The sequence below is a fragment of the Kogia breviceps genome, chromosome 15 (genome assembly GCF_026419965.1).
Source record: "Kogia breviceps isolate mKogBre1 chromosome 15, mKogBre1 haplotype 1, whole genome shotgun sequence".
NCBI classification, from domain to species: domain Eukaryota; kingdom Metazoa; phylum Chordata; class Mammalia; order Artiodactyla; family Physeteridae; genus Kogia; species Kogia breviceps.
Window position 1 is genome coordinate 89,851,448 of NC_081324.1, and position 17,306 is coordinate 89,868,753.

The following is a 17,306-nucleotide window of genomic DNA, read 5'->3' on the forward strand; positions in this document are numbered from 1 at the left end:
GAATGAATGCTTCACTGTAATGACTGAAGTATGGCTCATAGTGGGCGTTCAGCGAATATTAGTTGAATGAATTGATGAAGAAGCCAACACTTACCCACTGAACCACAAACGTACGGCCAACCAGCACCTGAGCATATACAGTGTTCTTTCAGCAAAGAAGGCGGGAGGAGTGTTGTACAGTGAAGTGGCAGTGCCTGCCCCGTGGAGATACAGCCTGGCACGTATCACCCTTTATTATGAAGGCTTTTACATGGAACTTGGCAAGCAAAGCCTACAATGTACACGCAAGACCAAAGGAGGAAAAATAACCAAGGCCTTTTTGAAGAACGACAGTAAAAAAGCGCTTTGACCCACTACTTGTCAAGGCTTGCTGTGATGACATAACAAGACAATGATGGATTCCCATAGTGTGGACCAGGAGGCCAAATCTGGCCTGCTGTTCAGGTTTTACTGGAACACAGCCATGTTCATTTTATGTAATATCTATAGCTGCTTTTGTGCTACAATGGCAGAGTTCAGTAGTTATGACAGACTATGGCCCAGAAAACCTAAAATATTTACTAACTGATTGTTATGGGCTGAATGATGTCCCCCCAAATCCCTCTGTTAAAGTCCTAATCCCCAGTAACTCAGAATGTCACTGTTTAGGGTCTTTAAAGTTTAAACATTTTAAGTCAAAAGGAGAATACCAGGCCGGGCTCCAGTACAATATGACTGCTGGTGTCCTTACAAAGAAGAGGAGATTAGGACACAGAGCTGCACAGAGGGACGGCCTGTGAGGACAGCAGGAGAAGATGGCCACCTACAAGCCAAGGAGAGAGGCCTCAGCAGAAACCAACTCTGCTGACACATTTATCTCAGACTTTCAGCCTCCAGAACTGTGAGAAAATTAATTCCTGTTGTTTAAGCCACCCTCTGGTATTTTATTATGGCAGCTCTAGAAGAATAATACACTGGCCTTTTACAGAGAAAGTTTGCAGACCTCCATTATAGGCAAATATCAATGGAACAAAATAAAGAGACGAGAAACAGAACAGCAGAATAATGGCTCCTGGAAGACGTCCACATCCCAATCCTGGAAGCTATGAATGCATTACCTTACAGGGCAAAGGGCAACTGAGTTTGCTATCGGCCGACCTTAAAATAGAAAGATTATCCCGGATTGTTGTGTGGGCCTAAGTCATCACACGAATCCTTAAAGGTGGAAGAGGGAGACAGAAAAGGAGACCAGGGTGATGCAGCGCGAGGAGGACTCGGCCCTCTGTTGCTGGTTCTGAAGGTGGAAGACGGGGGTCTGAGCCAAGAAATGCTCGTGGCCTCTAAAATCTGGAAAAGGCAAGGAGAGGGTTTTCCTCAGCAGCCTCCAGAAGGGCATGCAGCCCTGCCAATGCCTTGCTTTAGCCCAGGAAGACCTGTTTCGGACCTTCGACCTTCAGAACTGTAAGATAATAAATGCGTGTGGTTTTAAGCCACCAAGTTTGTGGTGTTTTGTTACAGCAGCATAGAAAACTAACACAACTCTACATTTCAACCTAAAACCTGTAGAGCCCTCCTTTCCACGTTTAATATTTAATCTATTTTTTTAAAATAATTTTTTTTATTTTTATTTTTGGCTGCGTTGGGTCTTTGTTGGTGCACGTGGGCTTTCTCTAGCTGCGGGAAACTGGGGCTATTCTTTGTGTGGTGCGCGGGCTTCTCATTGCGGTGGCTTCTCTTGTCGCGGAGCATGGGCTCTAGGTGCACAGGCTTCAGTAGTTGTGGCACATGGGCTCAGTAGTTGAGGCGCATGGGCTTAGTTGCTCCACTATGTGTGGGACCTTCCTGGACCAGGGCTCGAACCCATGTCCCCTGCATTGGCAGGAGGATTCTTAACCACTGTGCCACCAGGGAAGTCCCATATTTAATCTATTTAGAATTTATTTTAAATATATTGTGAGACAGCAGTTTTTTTCCTATTCTTGTATAGCTATCTCATTCATTGTTCCTGCACAATTTTTATTTATTTATTTATTTATTTTTGGCTTGCACAATTTATTGAAAAGTTTGTCTCTTCCACAGTATTTTCCTCCAATATTTTATTATGAAAATTTCCAAACACACAGAAAAGTTGAAAGAATTTTACAGCAAGTACTGATATTCCAAACTCAAGATGTTGCCTACTGTGTTGAACTTGCTCTGATGGTGCAAAAGCCATAGGGGTACCACTATGGGCACTCCCCATGCATCCAGGAAGTGGCACCAAAGACATTTATTAGTCGCCATTATGTTCTTCATCATCACATTCACAGTTAAAAAAAGAAGAGAAAAGGACCAATTTCGCTTCTGGATGTCCTTGATGGAGCAGTGAAAACTGGTTTTATTAAATCTCAACTCTTGAGTTCATATCTTTTTAGTATGTATGCAACAAATATTCTGTGCTGCGTCCTGAAGTTCCATAACTGTCTCCGGAAAATGCACTTGTGTGATTATGTGAGTTGGGAGCTGAGCTTTGCGTGAAAGTAGGACTGAAAGGTGAGGCAGACGTGGGTGAGGCAGACACATTCTCAACTGCCCACCAAGTAAGCTGTCACACAAGGGGAACAAGTGCCAGCATTGTCTGCCAATACAAAGCTGGAGTTTTCAAGTGCAAACAGAATTGTGGAAATCTTGTATCTGCCACTGTGAACTTCACAGATTCCCAGTACTTAAGATCAATGATGATATTGATGAATGTGAGCTTTCATGTTGCATAAGGAGAGGTGTCAGTGTTTGGAAGATCTGCATTAGTCAGTGAACCAATACTTTCCAAATGACCAATGCATGTTGTTACAAAATCATTCCTGATAAAACTATGCATTCAAAGTGCAAGACAGACCAATGGGTTTTAATGGAGTAGAAAAAGCTCACTTCTCTGGTTTCAGATCGTACACTGAAACTGATCTATTCCTTGTTCAGCTTTTACTACAAAGAATATGCAGTTATCTAAGTATATTAAAATACCCTGTCCTTTTCCAACTATTGATACATACCTATATGAGGCCAGATTTTTTAATATATTGATACTTCCACATAAGCAACACATGCAACAGAGTGAACGCAGAAGCACACATGAGACTCCAGCTGTTTTATATTAAGCCAGACATTTAAAGTTCCTGGAAAATAAATGTCACTTCTACAACGGAACGAATCTTTGCGTTATTAAAGTATAAATTAGGACTTTTACCATTTGGAACCTTAGAACACTTTTAACTGAACTTATACGCCTTCCGCCTTTGCGCTATTGCTGTCAATTATTTTAATCCTCTGTATCACCGAAAGTCCGCGCGCCCGCGCCCAGGGGTGGCGCGGGAAGGGCCTGCGTTTCGCGGCCGCAGCGCCCCCTCCCGGCGGCCCTCGGTTGGAGCCGCCCAGCGCAGGAGGAACGCCCGCAAAGTCTTCCGGGAGTTGTAGTTCGTCCTGCCCTCGGGTCGCCCTGACGTATTTCCTGTGCGTCCCTAGAGGCCGCCGTCGACTCGGCCCCAGCCGGGAGAGCCCTGGTGGGCGGTTTGCGTCCCCTTCCTGTCGTGGGGACCTGAGCTGGAGCGCGCCGACCTCGTCTGCCCGAGGGCCGTCGCCGAAGCACCCGGAGCGGGCGCCGCACAGTCGAGAGCGAGAACCGAGCGGCTCTGGCTGCAGATCCGGGAGGTCGGCTGCGGAGCTGGTCTCCCCCGCATCCTCCGCTGCCGGTTCAGGGCTTGGGGGAGCCGCGCGCGCCGAGTCCCTCCCGTATCAGGGCGGCGGGACCGTGCAGACTAGTCTGGCTTCCCCCACGCCTGCCCTGAGCCGATCGCGTGTGTGGAGGTGGGGTCGGAGCTGGGGAACCGCGCCGCTGCGTGAGGGAAGGAGGCCCGGCCGTGGGAAGGGAGTGACGGGTCCTCTGCGGGGCAGGAGGATCCCGCGTGGGCGTGGGAGCGGCGGGGAGACCGGTTCCCTCACGGTTCTCTTCTCCCGCAGCCGTCGGGTCCTGCCACCCCCCGCAGGGCGCACAAAACTGGCCGTGAGGATGGTCACCAGGGTCCGGACGGCTGCCGTCTGGGTGAGTCGAGGGTTTTTCTCTCGTTTCTGAAAAGCGCCCTGAACGCCAACGTGTGCTCATCCACCTTTTCCAGGGTCGGAGCTTGCGTGGGGCTTCCAAGCCACCGTGCTTCCTTTAGATGACGTTGGGACGTCCAGAAGTGCTTCTTGTCGTCAGACTGATAACTTTATTCCTTCTTTCAGTCTCTTTTCTGCCAATTCTGTACCTTGAGCTTTGAGTTAAACGCGAGGGGTCATCATCCATTTTCCAATTTCTTCGACACATATTTTCTTAGTTGTTTCTTTCCGTGTCTAAGATTTTGGGGCTTCATTTGGGAAGTTATGCATTTGTCCCTTCGGTTATTCAACAGTTTTGTTTATTGTCTTTTGTTTGCTGGACCCTGGGGCAGGTGCTGAAGGTGCGAAGATAGGTCGTTCTTGCTTTGGAAGAGCCATGGTCTGGTGGGAATTGTGGGCAAGAAAATGTATAAGCACAATGACCCGTTAGGGGTCCTCCGAGAGCCGGCCGTGGAAGTGTATGGAGACACACAGCACAGGGCCAGTTTGGGAAGTAAGGACACCCCAAGCAATGCTTCAGGGATTAATAAGGGAGTCTTAAACTGAGATTTGAAAGGTGAATGAGGTGAACAAGGGACTGAAGGTCAGCCTAGGAAAAGGAAGCAACGTGCAAATTTGAGAGGCTTGAAGTGATGTAGTATGTTGGTGACCTTGGAACACTTTACGGTTGCTGAAATGTAGAGTTTATGGTTTTGTAGGGGACGGTGAGGGTGGAGTGTGTATGAAGAAATGAGGCCAGAGCCATAGGCAGAGATTGGATCGTAGAGGGCTTTGAGGATCACGTTAAAAACTTGGATTTGGGGACTTCCCCGGTGGTCCAGTGGTTAGGACTCGGTGCTTTCACTGCCATGGCCCCGGGTTCAATCCCTGGTCTGGGAACTAAAATCCTGCAAGCTGCACGGCCCGGCCAAAATAAATAAATAAATAAATAAATAAATAAATAAATAAATAAATAAAACCACTTGGGTGTTATCCTCTAGGGAGAAAGACGGTAGGGTCAGAAGCAACTGGACTTGGTAACTAGTTGGGTGCTGGTGGTGAGCAAGCCAGAAGAGCCAGGCATACCTGCTGGAGGTCTGCTCTGTGGGCCTGGGTTGGGAGTGGTACCATTCCCTGAGTCAGGGAAGACCATCAGAGTTGTTAGGGAGGGCTGGGTGGACATTTCCTTTAGATATGGTGGGACCCTGCAGGTGCTGGTGGGCAGGTGGGTAGGCATCTGTCTCGAGAGAAAGGTCTGGACAGGTATCACTGAGCAGGTATAGCTCAAGTAGCACATGTGCCCTGGGCAGAGCACTGAGGGCAGTGCTCATGGGGTGGACAAGGGAAAGTGGTGGAGGAGGGCCTGAAGGTTGAGCAGCCCCATGGAAATGAGAGAAATGGAGAGACTTGTGTTTCAGAGTCAAAGAAAAAGAAACCTCAGAAATGGTTGCCACATGAGATGCCCCAGGGAGATCGAGTACTGTTACCTCGCAGAAGTTCCAGTCGGACTTGGTGGTGATGGTAGTGGTGGGTTTCGCTGTGATATCTCCAGAGCAGAGTGTGAGTGTGGGTGTTCATTGGGAGGAGAGGAAGGAGTGGGGTAGAGGGGGCGGCGGTGGGTCGCAGAAATGGGAATGGGGCAGGAAGACAGCCACGTGGACTGCATCAGTGTGCCCTGTGGTTGTGGGAAGAGAGTGGTAGCTTGAGGAGAATCCAGTAAGATCCCTTGGTGCAAAATCAGTCTAAAAGTCAGTACGGGGCTTCCCTGGTGGCGCAGTGGTTGAGAATCCGCCTGCCGATGCAGGAGACACGGGTTCGTGCCCTGGTCCGGGAAGATCCCACATGCCGCGGAGCGACTGAGCCCGTGAGCCATGGCCGCTGGGCCTGCGCGTCCGGAGCCTGTGCTCCGCAACGGGAGAGGCCACAACAGTGAGAGGCCCGCATACCGCAAAAAAAAAAAAAAAAAAAAAGTCAGTACGTTTTCTGTTTATAAACTGTATCTGTTTAGAAGTTAATAATGAGGGAAATTGGCCTAGTTACAATGGCAGTAAAACAGTTGAAAGTATTATAAACCTGAGCAATGCAGAGGACTTGTGTAAAGAAAACTTGACAACTTCAGAAATACTAGTTCACATTTCTGCAGCGTCTGCCCTTCCTAACCATGGGTCTCAGCAGCTTACAGCTGTAAACTGATCCTCAGAGTGGCCTCACAGGAAGGTAGGACTCTTAGCCCCATTTAAAGACAAGGAAGGTGACAAAGGGAGGCAGACGGTGTGCCAGGATCACCCAGCAGAAGACGGGATTCAAGCCCAGGGTCTCACGCTCCCTGCTCTGTGTTTACTTATTTATTTATTTATTATGTATTTTTGGCTGCGTTGGGTCTTTGTTGCTGCACATGGGCTTTCTCTAGTTGTGGTGAGGGGGGGCTGCTCTTTGTTGCGGTGCACGGGCTCTAGGCGCGTGAGCTTCAATAGTTGTGGCACGTGGGCTCAGTTGTTGTGGCTCGTGGGCTCTAGAGCTCAGGCTCAGTACTTGTGGCGCACGGGCTTAGTTGCTCTGTGGCATGTGGGATCTTCCCAGCCCAGGGCTTTAACCCATGTCCCCTGCATTGGCAGGTGGATTCTTTTTTTTTTTTTTTCCGGTACGCGGGCCTCTCACTGCTGTGGCCTCTCCCGTTGCGGAGCACAGGCTCCGGACGCACAGGCTCAGCAGCCATGGCTCACGGGCCCAGCCGCTCTGCGGCATGTGGGATCCTCCCGGACCAGGGCACGAACCCGTGTCCCCTGCATCGGCAGGCGGACTCCCAACCACTGCGCCACCAGGGAAGCCCTGGCAGGCGGATTCTTAACCACTGTGCCACCAGGGAAGCCCTCCCTGCTCTGAGTTCTTAACAGGACAGCATACCCCCTCTCGGGCGGAAGAGTGAACTGATAGATACAAATCCCAGGCTTTGGTCTTTGAAGTGTTCATCGTGTTTTCAGTCTCCAGGTATTTATTGAGCACCCACTCTGTGCCAGGCCCCCCTTCCAGGTCCAGGCATGTGGTGCTGAACGAGACTGACAGGATCCATGCTCTGGGGAGTTTGCACTCTGGTGGAGGAAGGCAGATGCCATGTAAATGATGGAGAAACTACTTACAAGCAAACAGGAAGCATCGTTGTTGTGTTGTACATGGAATTAACATTGGTTGATGTGAAAGATTGGGTGTTTGGGGAAGGTCCCACGGAGGAGGTGACGTTTGCAGGTCTGAGTTACCAGAGGAGCCAGCCTTGGGAAGAGCAGGTGCATGAACATGCGGGGTGGGAACAGCCATCGCCAGTGCCCCGAGGTGGGGGAGGGTCTGTGCCTTTGTAGCAGGGAAGGAAGGCCTGTGTGGCCCGGGTTGGCGGGGAGGGGAGGCGAGCAGACAGACATGGAGGGGGCCGGAGGCCTGATAGGCTGGGAAGCTGTTGTGTTAGAAAAGGGGGTTGGGCTTTTCAGAGACCCTCTGGCTGCTCAGGGGAGAATGGGCGACTGCAGGGGTGCAGATGAGAGGCGGAGGAGGTGTTGCCTGGAGCAGTGGAAACGGAGAGCCTAGACAGAATTGGGGGTGTTTGAAAGGTGAGTCCTCTTTTCTGATAACCAGCTTATGCTTTTCACCTAGTCCATTGTCGCTTTGTAGAGTGGTTTATGTTGTGTGAGTGAGTAGTCCTGGATTTCTCACCGTTCCAGCCCGGTGTGAGCGCTCAGTGCTCGCTGTGCGCGGGGCTCTGTGCTGCATCTGGCGTAGGTATTCATCGGCGCCTCTTCTTGGGACCAGGTTACACTGCTGGTTTGTGTGGAGCCAGGATTTGAACCTGGGTGGGACGGCCCTACACCCATTTCCCTGGCCAGTGTTCTCTACTGCCTCAGGGTGTAGCCTGAGAATTTCTTAAGAGACAGAGATTCTAGACTCCTGGGCCCTAATAGTAGTTATTGTTTGCCCACAATGGGTCACTTATCAGCTGCTCCTTGCAGTCAGGAGCAGTGAAGTCCCTTGCAGTGCCCTGGACGCAGTGGGTGTGTGTGGCCCAGTCCCTGGGGAATGATAGAGAGGATGTGGATGACCCCACTCAGGGATGCGCTGAAAGCGGGAAGGGTGTCATATGCAAGACATTTTAAAACTGCAACACAGGGGTCCCTTTCCCGTGGCCGGTGACATCCTCGACCCATATTCTGGGTGTCCCCTCCTGGGTATCCAGGGTGATATGTAGTAATTAGAAGGCTGGAGATGAGTGTGAATTCAGAGCAGAGGGGGTGGGCCTCAGTGGTGACGTTGCACCGAGGCCTGTGAGCCCCTAAGTCTCTGTTTCTTTCCTTGGAGGATGCTGGGCACTTCCTGGCAGGTTTTGCTTTTTTCAGTTTGGCTACTTTCTGCTCTTGACACTTGCCTCCATTAAATGTGTCATTACAAATTCACTTCAGGGAGTCTCCATCCCTAGGGGCTTGGAAGGATTTTCCGTGTCCTCCGCTCCTGTAGGAGTTGACTTATTTTACACCAGGGAACCTTGTTTCCCTTTTCCTCCGGCGTTGGTCAGAGCCTCTGCTCCCACGGGCCACCGCCAAACACCGTCACCACGGTCACCACCACGACGTGCTAATAGCATAGTTTGCAGTGCAGTGAGTTGGGCCTTCAAGACTGATGCGAGGGGGTGTGGGAGAGAGAAGGGAATTCTGCGTGACGGGGCCTTTCTGAGGAAGGTCGGCCAGTGCTCATGTGCATACCAGGCTGGATGTCTTCAGCTGTGCTCAGACTGACCCTCGTGGCGGATTAAAGGTTAAAATGATAATTCCCTGTTTTTTTTTAAATATATACATTTTTATTTATTTTATTTATTTATTTATTTTTGGCTACGTTGGGTCTTCGTTGCTGTGCACGGGCTTTCTCTAGTTGTGGTGAGCGGGGGCTACTCTTCGTTGCGGTGCGCGGGCTTCTCACTGCGGTGGCTTCTCTTGTTGTGGAGCACGGGCTCTAGGCACGCGGGCTTCAGTAGTTGTGGCTCGCGGGCTCAGTAGTTGTGGCGCGTGGGATTAGTTGCTCCGCGGCATGTGGGATACTCCCGGACCAGGGCTTGAACCCGTGTCCCCTGCACTGGCAGGCGGATTCTTAACCACGGCACCACCAAGGAAGCCCCGATAATTTCCTGTTAAAATGTGGCAGCGTTCATGAATTACTCTTTCAGAAGTAACGACCCTCACGGACCCTTGTTTATATATTCCAGGTACCAGTTAGGCAGCGAGGATACACGGGTCAAAGGCAGCCCTGGGAGTTGAGAGAGGGGACAGAGGGCAGGCCGGGTGGCCACGGGATTCGCGCTGCGGCAGAGGGCAGGCCAGGAAGTGACCTTGGCAGCTGCTCTCAGAGCACCTGCGGAATTAGCCCTGCGAAGGCGAGGGAGAAGGAGGCTGCGGCGGAGGGAGCCCTGTGCGCTGCCAGCAGGGCCGGGAGTAGCCGGCCACCCTCAGGCCTCTGGAGCTGGCTCAGCGCTCCGCTGTGGGGGCTGCGGGGCGTCAGGTGACATGGCGGCCTGTCACCCGCTTGGCTGACTTGGAGCAGGCCGCCCGCCCCTTCCAGACAGGCTGAAAACTACATTCTCCTGTGACTCGAGCCTTTGATGATTGTGGAGTCACCTTATGTCCAGGAATCCTTTTTTTGTCTTAAAGTCTGTTTTATATTCTTATAGCTGTAGGAGCCTCCTTTTGGTTAATTGCTTGTCATATATTTTTCTTTAGCTTTTTTGTATCTTTATCTTTTAGATGTATCTTTTTAAAATAGCATCATTTTTAAAAATCAGTTTGTCAACCTTTGTACTTAACTCAGACACTTTGTCCGTTATGATTAACGTAATTACTGTTATATTTGAGTTTAAATCTACCATCTTACTGTGTTTTATCTATACTGTGTTTGTTGTACCTGATCTGTTTTTTTGTTTGTTTTTTCTCCTCTCTTGGCTTTTTTTTGACTGATAATTTTTATTCTTTTTCTTTCTGTAAAGATGTTTGGGTATTATACACATCATTTATGCTGTAAAGCTTTTTAATTTAACTTTTTATTTTGACATAATTTTAGATCTTAAAAAAGTTGCAGGAATAACACACAAAAAGTTCTTCTATACCTTCATCCAGATTCCTCAAATAGTAATATTTTACTGCCCTTGCTTTATGATTCTCTCACTCTCTGTTCCCAGCTCCTCTCTTTCTCTCTCCTCGTACAGACACATTTTTTTTCTTAACTGAAACTAATTTGCAGACATGATGTTCCTTTACCCCTGAATGCTGCAGTACATCTCACAAAGAAGAACAGTTTTTTACATAACCACTGAATCAGGAAATTGACATCAATACAAGGCTGTTATTTCATTTACAGGTCTTATTGCGATTTTGCCAGTTGTTCCTTTATAGAAATTTTGGAAATACTGTCCTTTATGGGAAAAGAGTAACTTGAATCTTGTGTTGCGATGGGCTGTTCTCGCTCTTTCGTCTAACCTGGAACAGTTCCTCTGTCTTTTTTGTCATGACATGGTGTTTTGAGTACAGGGCCTTCTGTGGACTATTCCTAAGTTTGGGGTTTGCTCCTCCTCCTGATTCGTTTCAGAAGTGATGCATTCTTCCCTGCGTCACATCAGGGGCACTCGTGGCTGCTGATGTAAACTTGCCTCACCTGGTGAAGGTGGTGTCTGTGTTCTCTCCCCTGTCGTCACTCTCTCTTCCCTTTGTAAGTCAGTATCTGTTAGGAGATACTGAGATGAAATAAATACCTTTTAGTCCTCAAACTTTCACCCACTCATTTAGCCTACATGGATGATTCTTGTGTGCGTTTTTATTATGCTAGTTGACAAATGAGTTTTATCTAATTTCATTATTCTTTCTGTGTTCATTAGATACCTGCCTGCTGGCGGAAAGCTGTGCCCCACCCGCCATTTTAAAATTTGCTCTGTTGTTTTCTTTTAGACTCTAGTGCAGCTTATGATAGACCTTCTCAGTCTGTGGTCCCTGCTCTCCTCTCTTGCCCATCTGTCTCTCCATACTACTTTCTAGATAATTTCTTCCGGTTTGTCCTTTCGTTTACTAATTCCTCCCAACCTGCTATTAAAGAGACTTCAGCTGATGTGTTTTATCATTCCTATAAATTCTTTCTAGTTCTTTTTCAAATGTACTTGCTAAGTTATTTGTCCAAGTCCTTGCCAAGTCATAAGGCTTGCCTTTCTCTCCTTGAATATAATATTTGATTTATAACCAGTGTCCATCAATTGCACTGTCTGTTGGCTACAAGGTTTTCTTTCTGTTGTTTGTTGATTTTCATTGGTTCTTGTTCATGTTGTCTTGTTTTCTGGAAGCTTTATTTTCTTGTGTGGTGGTCACTGTTCTTGAAAAATTCTTCAAAGGAAAAATTTAAGGCGTAGGATAAAGGTCCTTACTCCAAAATACTCTGAAGTATTTTGAAGCAGATTCAGTTCTCATGTTATTTCATCCGTACGTCACTAGGCATTAAAAACATACATTTTCTAATATGATTATAATACCACTATTACACCTAACAGAATAATTCCTTGGTATCATGGAATTATTCCATGTTCAGATTTCATTTTCCTTTTTTTTTTTTTTTTTTTCCGGTATGTGGGCCTCTCACTGTTGTGGCCTCTCCCGTTGCGGAGCACAGGCTCCGGACGCACAGGCCCAGCAGCCATGGCTCACGGGCTTAGTTGCTCCGCGGCACGTGGGATCTTCCCGGACCAGGGCACGAACCCGTGTCCCCTGCATCGGCAGGCGGATTCTCAACCACTGCGCCACCAGGGAAGCCCCATTTTCCTTTTTAATGTTGGCAGGTTCAAATCAAAATCCAAACAAGGTACACACTTCTTACTGTTACATACTTTAAGTCTCTTTTAATCCAGAGTAACCCATCCTTCTTTCTTTTTTTTCCCCCATTGACTTTTTAAAGATGCTTTAGAATGTCCTTCATTTTAGATTTATCTCTGTTTCCTTGTGGTCACATTTAACATTTCCTGTCACCAGTATTTCTGGTAAGCTGAAATTTATCTTTAGAGACTTTAGATTCATTTATTAATGTTTTTGGCAAGAATACTTGATAGTGCTTTGTCTTGTCACCTCAGGAGGCACGTATGTCTGGTTGACTCGCTCTAAGTGATGCAAAGATCGATTGATGGGGGCAGGGGTGACGGTGTGGTATTGTTGTTGTAAAGTTTCCCATCAGCCTTTTCTAACGGTTTCATCAATTATGACCTTCCCCTCGGCCAGTTATTTCACAGCATCTACAAAGTGGTGACTTTCTAACTCTATCATTCTTTCCATTCTTGTAGCAGGAATTCTCTGAAAGAATTTACAGAATCCTTCTCTCTAAAAGAACATTTCTTCATCAACAGAACCGTTTGGTTACCCAGAGACACAATTTGTATAGGGGTGGCAGGTCCGTGCTTAACTCTTTCCCTTTAATTGCCAGGTTTCACTAAGGGGATGATGCCCTAGTTACATCCATTGGTGACAGCAGTGAGTTTTTCATTTGATTTTTTTTCTTTTTGTTAATTTGAGTATGATTAAGAAACTCATAAATCTTAATATTGTTTACAGTTAGTTTCAATCAGTTGCAGTCACTATTCTTTTAGAGGTTTCATTGTCCCAGCCTTAGCCAAAGGGAGCCTTTCAGCTTGGCTCTGAGGCTTTTTGGAAAGACTCTGTTAGTCTTAGCTGGCTTCCTGGCTTCCTTGCTTTTGGGTCCAAGAAGATATTCTCCGCTCATTTGAGTCCTTCCCCGTCCCAGATCTGGAATCAACCTTTTCTCCAGGAGCCTGTATCTTTTCGTAGGGAATGTGCTCAGGGACCACAGTTGATACTGGAATGTCATTACTTCTGGGCTGTTTCGGTAGGCAGACCTAGGGATCTTTGGAAAGGAAACAAATGATGATTCATGTTGATATTTCCAATTCAAATTACAGAGTTGAAAAGATTTATATTTTTGAAATTACTCCTTTTTGGGTGGAAGTAACCCAGTTGTTCACTAAGAGATGAATGGATAAACAAAATGGGGTGTGTGTGTGTGTATATTCAGTCTTAAAAAGAAATGAATTCTGACACATGCTACAACATGGGTGAACCTTGAGGACATTATTTTCAGTGAAATAAGCCAGTCACAAAAGGACAAATACTGTAAGATTCTACTTATGTGAGGTTCTGTTACTGTACCGGGTTTGTTCGCCCAACACGCAGCAAGCCAAATGCTGAGACGCTGCAGTTTGTAGCAGAGAAGGAGTTTATTCACGAGACAGCCAAGTGAGGAGATGGGAGAACAAATGTCGTATCTGTCTCCTCGCACGTGAGGGACTTGAGATATTCACAGGATAAAGAAGCAGGGAGGTCTTAGGTGTGGGGAAGTGATTGGAAGTAGGTAAGAGGTGAGGTAATCAGTGTTCTGTGCAGGTGTATCGGGGTACATGCTTCTTTGTGGGATATGTGTTCAAAAATGGAGACACTTAGCATGATCCGAGGGCGGAGGTTTTGGCCCTCTGACATCAGGCGGTCATTCATCAGACACGTGTGCAGGCCAGGTTTTTAGGGTCAGTGGTCCCAACTGGTCTTGGCTGCCTTGAACTGGACAAGAGCTGACTCTAGGTTTCTGGAAAACAGCTTAAGTGCCCATTGATATAGTGACCCATGCATCAGAGGTGTTACCTATAGGGGACAGCTAGTAATTCAGGCAGGCTTGGTCACTGGGGGTGGGTTCCGGCGGGGGTTTAACAAGCTGTCTCTTGGCTGCTGCTCTGTAAGACGAGCTCGAGAATTTCTGTTAGTCACCACTGCCTGTTAGCCCTGTGGAGCGTGGTTTCAGTTCGTAGAGTAATCAAGAGTATAGAAGGTGTGGTCCATGCTGGTCGTCAGGGAGCCGTGGTAGGAGGAGAATGGGAGGTTACTTCTCAGAGGATATAGAGTTCCAGTTTTGCAAGAGGAAGAGTTTTGGAGATGAATGTGACTGCTGGGAATGGTTACACAGCACTGTGAAGGTACTGAATTCCAGTGAACTGTACACTTTTAAATGGTTGAGATGCTAAGTTTATGTTACGTATTTTATGTTATCACAAGTAAAAATTTTCTAAGAAGATGAGCTGTGACTCTTACCTCACCCAATACCAAAAGATTACCTCAAAATGGAACATAGACTTTAAGAGCAAAAGCTATAAAATTTCTGGAAGAAATCATAGGGGAAAATATTCATGACCTTCTCTTAGGCTAAAGTTCTTAGAAAGCTCTTTTATAGGTTATGTTTTCGAGATAGAAATTAGGCCACATCAAGATAAAAACTTTGGAACTTCAAAGTCACCATTCAGAAAATGAAAACACAAGTTCCAGACCGGGACTTTAAGTATTTAAGGTCTGGGAGATAGTATGTGCAAATCATGTACCCGATACCAGGGATATATCCAGATTATATGAAGAATGCTTACAATTTAGTAAGAAAACAGACAACCGAATTTTAAACATGGGCAAAGGATTTGAACAAACACTTCACCAAAGAAGATGTATAGATGGCAAGTGAGCACCGGAAAAGATGTTTAACAACATGAGTCACTAGGGAAATAAAATTAATATCATAATGAAGTCCCACTTTATACCCAATGGCTATAACCAAAAAGGCAGACAGTGAGTGTTGACAAGGATGTAGAGAAATTGGAACCACTGTAGACTCTGCTGGTGGGAATATAAAGTGGTACAGTCAGTCGCTCTGTAAAGGTTCTGGCAGTTTCTTTAAAAGGTTAAATATAAACGTACTGTACAGTGCAGCAGTTTTACTTCTAGGAATTTACCCAAGATAAAGGAAGAGATGCTCACCCAAAGACTTGTATAGTAGCTCAAAACTAAAAAGAATCTAAATGTGGATTAAGTGGTGAACAGACGGACGCAATGGAACGCTATTCAGCAGTAAAGGAGCGAACCGCTTGTGTGCGCTGTAACAGGAAGAAACCTCCAAAGTACTGTGCTGAGCGCAAGCCGCCAGACCAGTACGTAGTGTGGCCCAGTCGTGTGAAATGTCCGGGACAGGCAGATCTGTGCACAGGAGCGGAACAGCGGTTGCTGGGGGTCGGGGGTGAGCGTGGGCCTCGGCTCCAGAGGAATCTCTCGGAGGCAGTAGGAACGCCGTAAACCTGGACGAGCGGACTATTGCAAAACTCTCAGTTTATTAAAAATCATTGATGTTAAAAAAATTACTCTTTATATAGAAGCATTATTGAGGTATAATTTATATACCATAAAATTTACCCTTTGAAGGTGTACCTTCAGTCATTTTTAGTATTCACAGAGTTGCCTAAATATCACCGTATCCAATTTCAGAACATTATCATTACTTCCAGAAGAAACCCTGTCCCCATTCACAAGCCACTCTCCACCCCCTCCTTCCCCTGTCCCCTGACAGCCACTTAATCTACTTGATGTGTTCAGGAATTTCCCTATCCTAGACATTTATGTAAACACAATCATGCCAGAGGTGGCCCTGTGTGTCTGGCTTCTTTCATTTAGCGTAGTGTTTTCCAGGTAGCTTTGTGTTGGTCTCAGCCTGGCAGGAACGATGCTGTGATGCCGAGCGCCTGGGACGGGGCTCGCCGGGACCCGTGCTGCTTGTGGCAGCCCCACAGACATTTCCCTGACTGGAGCCAGCGTCGTGGCTGGACCAGCCCTTGTGGTTCTCACTGCAGCTGCAAGGCACATCTCATCAGCAACCATCGAGGAACTCTGAGCACATAAGGCTTATTATTCACAGACCCTGCGGGGTACGTGGCACACCGGGGCCACACAGCAGAGAGAGGGACGAGAATGTGGACCTGGGGTTCTGCCTTTCTTATTGGGGTCAAGGGCAGGTGAGGTTCTGCCTTTACTATTGGGGTCAAGGGCAGGTGAGGTTCTGCCTTTACTATTGGGGTCAAGGGCAGGTGAGGTTCTGCCTTTCTTATTGGGGTCAAGGGGGGGTGAGGTTCTGCCTTTCTTATTAGGGTCAAGGGCGGGTGAGGTTCTGCCTTTCTTATTGGGGTCAAGGGGGGGTGAGGTTCTGCCTTTCTTATTGGGGTCAAGGGGGGGTGAGGTTCTGCCTTTCTTAATGGGGTCAAGGGGGGTTGAGGTTCTGCCTTTATTATTGGGGTCAAGGGCGGGTGAGGTTCTGCCTTTACTATTGGGGTCAAGGGGGGGTGAGGTTCTGCCTTTATTATTGGGGTCAAGGGGGGGGTTGCAGGTTCATGATTTATTGGTGAATTTAAAATAAGTCTGAGAAATCAGGCACTGGAAGGGAAGAGCGGGGTCACTCAAGTGAGCACTTATCTAGGTCATCAGGGCTTTCTGGGAGGGGAATGTCAGGTGGGGCAGCCTGGCTCCTTATCTAGTTGTGTGGCTGGTAGTGCGTTTATCTAAGACGGATGTCTTTGAAGTGGTGCCTCAAAAATCAGAAGCTTTCAGTACGATCAGGCACTTGCATTACAGTCAAAAAAAGCTAATTGTCAGGTACCTATAGTACAAAAGTTCATCATGTAGTAGCATTTTTCGGTGCTTCATTCTTTCTTATGGCTAAATAATGTGCCTTTGTATGTATAGATCACATCTGGTTTATCCCTTCATCCATTGATGGGTATTTGGCTATTAGGAATCATCAGGCTGTTAGAGCCATTTGTATGCAAGTGTTTCTGTGGATGTAGGCTTTTAATTCTGTTGAGCGGATACCTAGGAATGGGATCGCTGGCTAATACCGTAATTCTGGGTGTAACACTGAGGAACTGCCAAGCTGGGTCCAAAGTGGCTGCTCCATTTTACATTCCCACCAGCTGCGCATGAGGGTTAAAAACTTTACTCTTGCAACTTTTTGTCACGTGTTAGATATCTTGGTTCTTAAAAAGAGTGATATAACTGTCATGTCCAATAGCATACATAAGACGATTTTACAATAACAATTTGTTACCATTAACAAGGGTACTAAATGAGGTTCAGTCTGTCTTTGTAGCCCATTTTATCCAAAGAATGCACAGTTAAATACCGCTTGTTAAGTCAGTTGGTAAAATGATTGTCCGTTGTAGTTTTGTTTCCAATTGTATAAATAAATGTATTTGTTGACATTTGTTTTCAGCGTTAGGGTTTGCCCTTCCTCCTCTTTGAGATCATATGAAATATTTACATGATTCAAAGTAGAAAGTATATAGTGTCACTCGG

General features: G+C 47.0%; 1 protein-coding gene across 16 annotated transcripts in view; it reads left to right on the plus strand.

Annotated features, from left to right (window-relative positions):
- ZNF10 (zinc finger protein 10) overlaps positions 1–17,306 on the plus strand; it is a 78,779-nt gene that overhangs the window by 26,616 nt on the left and 34,857 nt on the right. For 12 of the 16 annotated variants that reach the window (XR_010836714.1, XR_010836713.1, XR_010836715.1 and 9 more), the window contains exons 1-2: positions 3,489–3,663; positions 3,973–4,054. Coding sequence is in view for 9 of the 16 variants with exons in the window: in XM_067014443.1 (XP_066870544.1) it covers positions 4,022–4,054 (33 nt within the window). In the remaining 7 variants the exon portion in view is untranslated. Of the gene's footprint in view, positions 1–3,463; positions 3,664–3,972; positions 4,055–17,306 lie in introns of those variants that run through there. The other 4 variants (XM_067014446.1, XM_067014450.1, XM_059040744.2 and 1 more) reach the window with 3 other exon arrangements.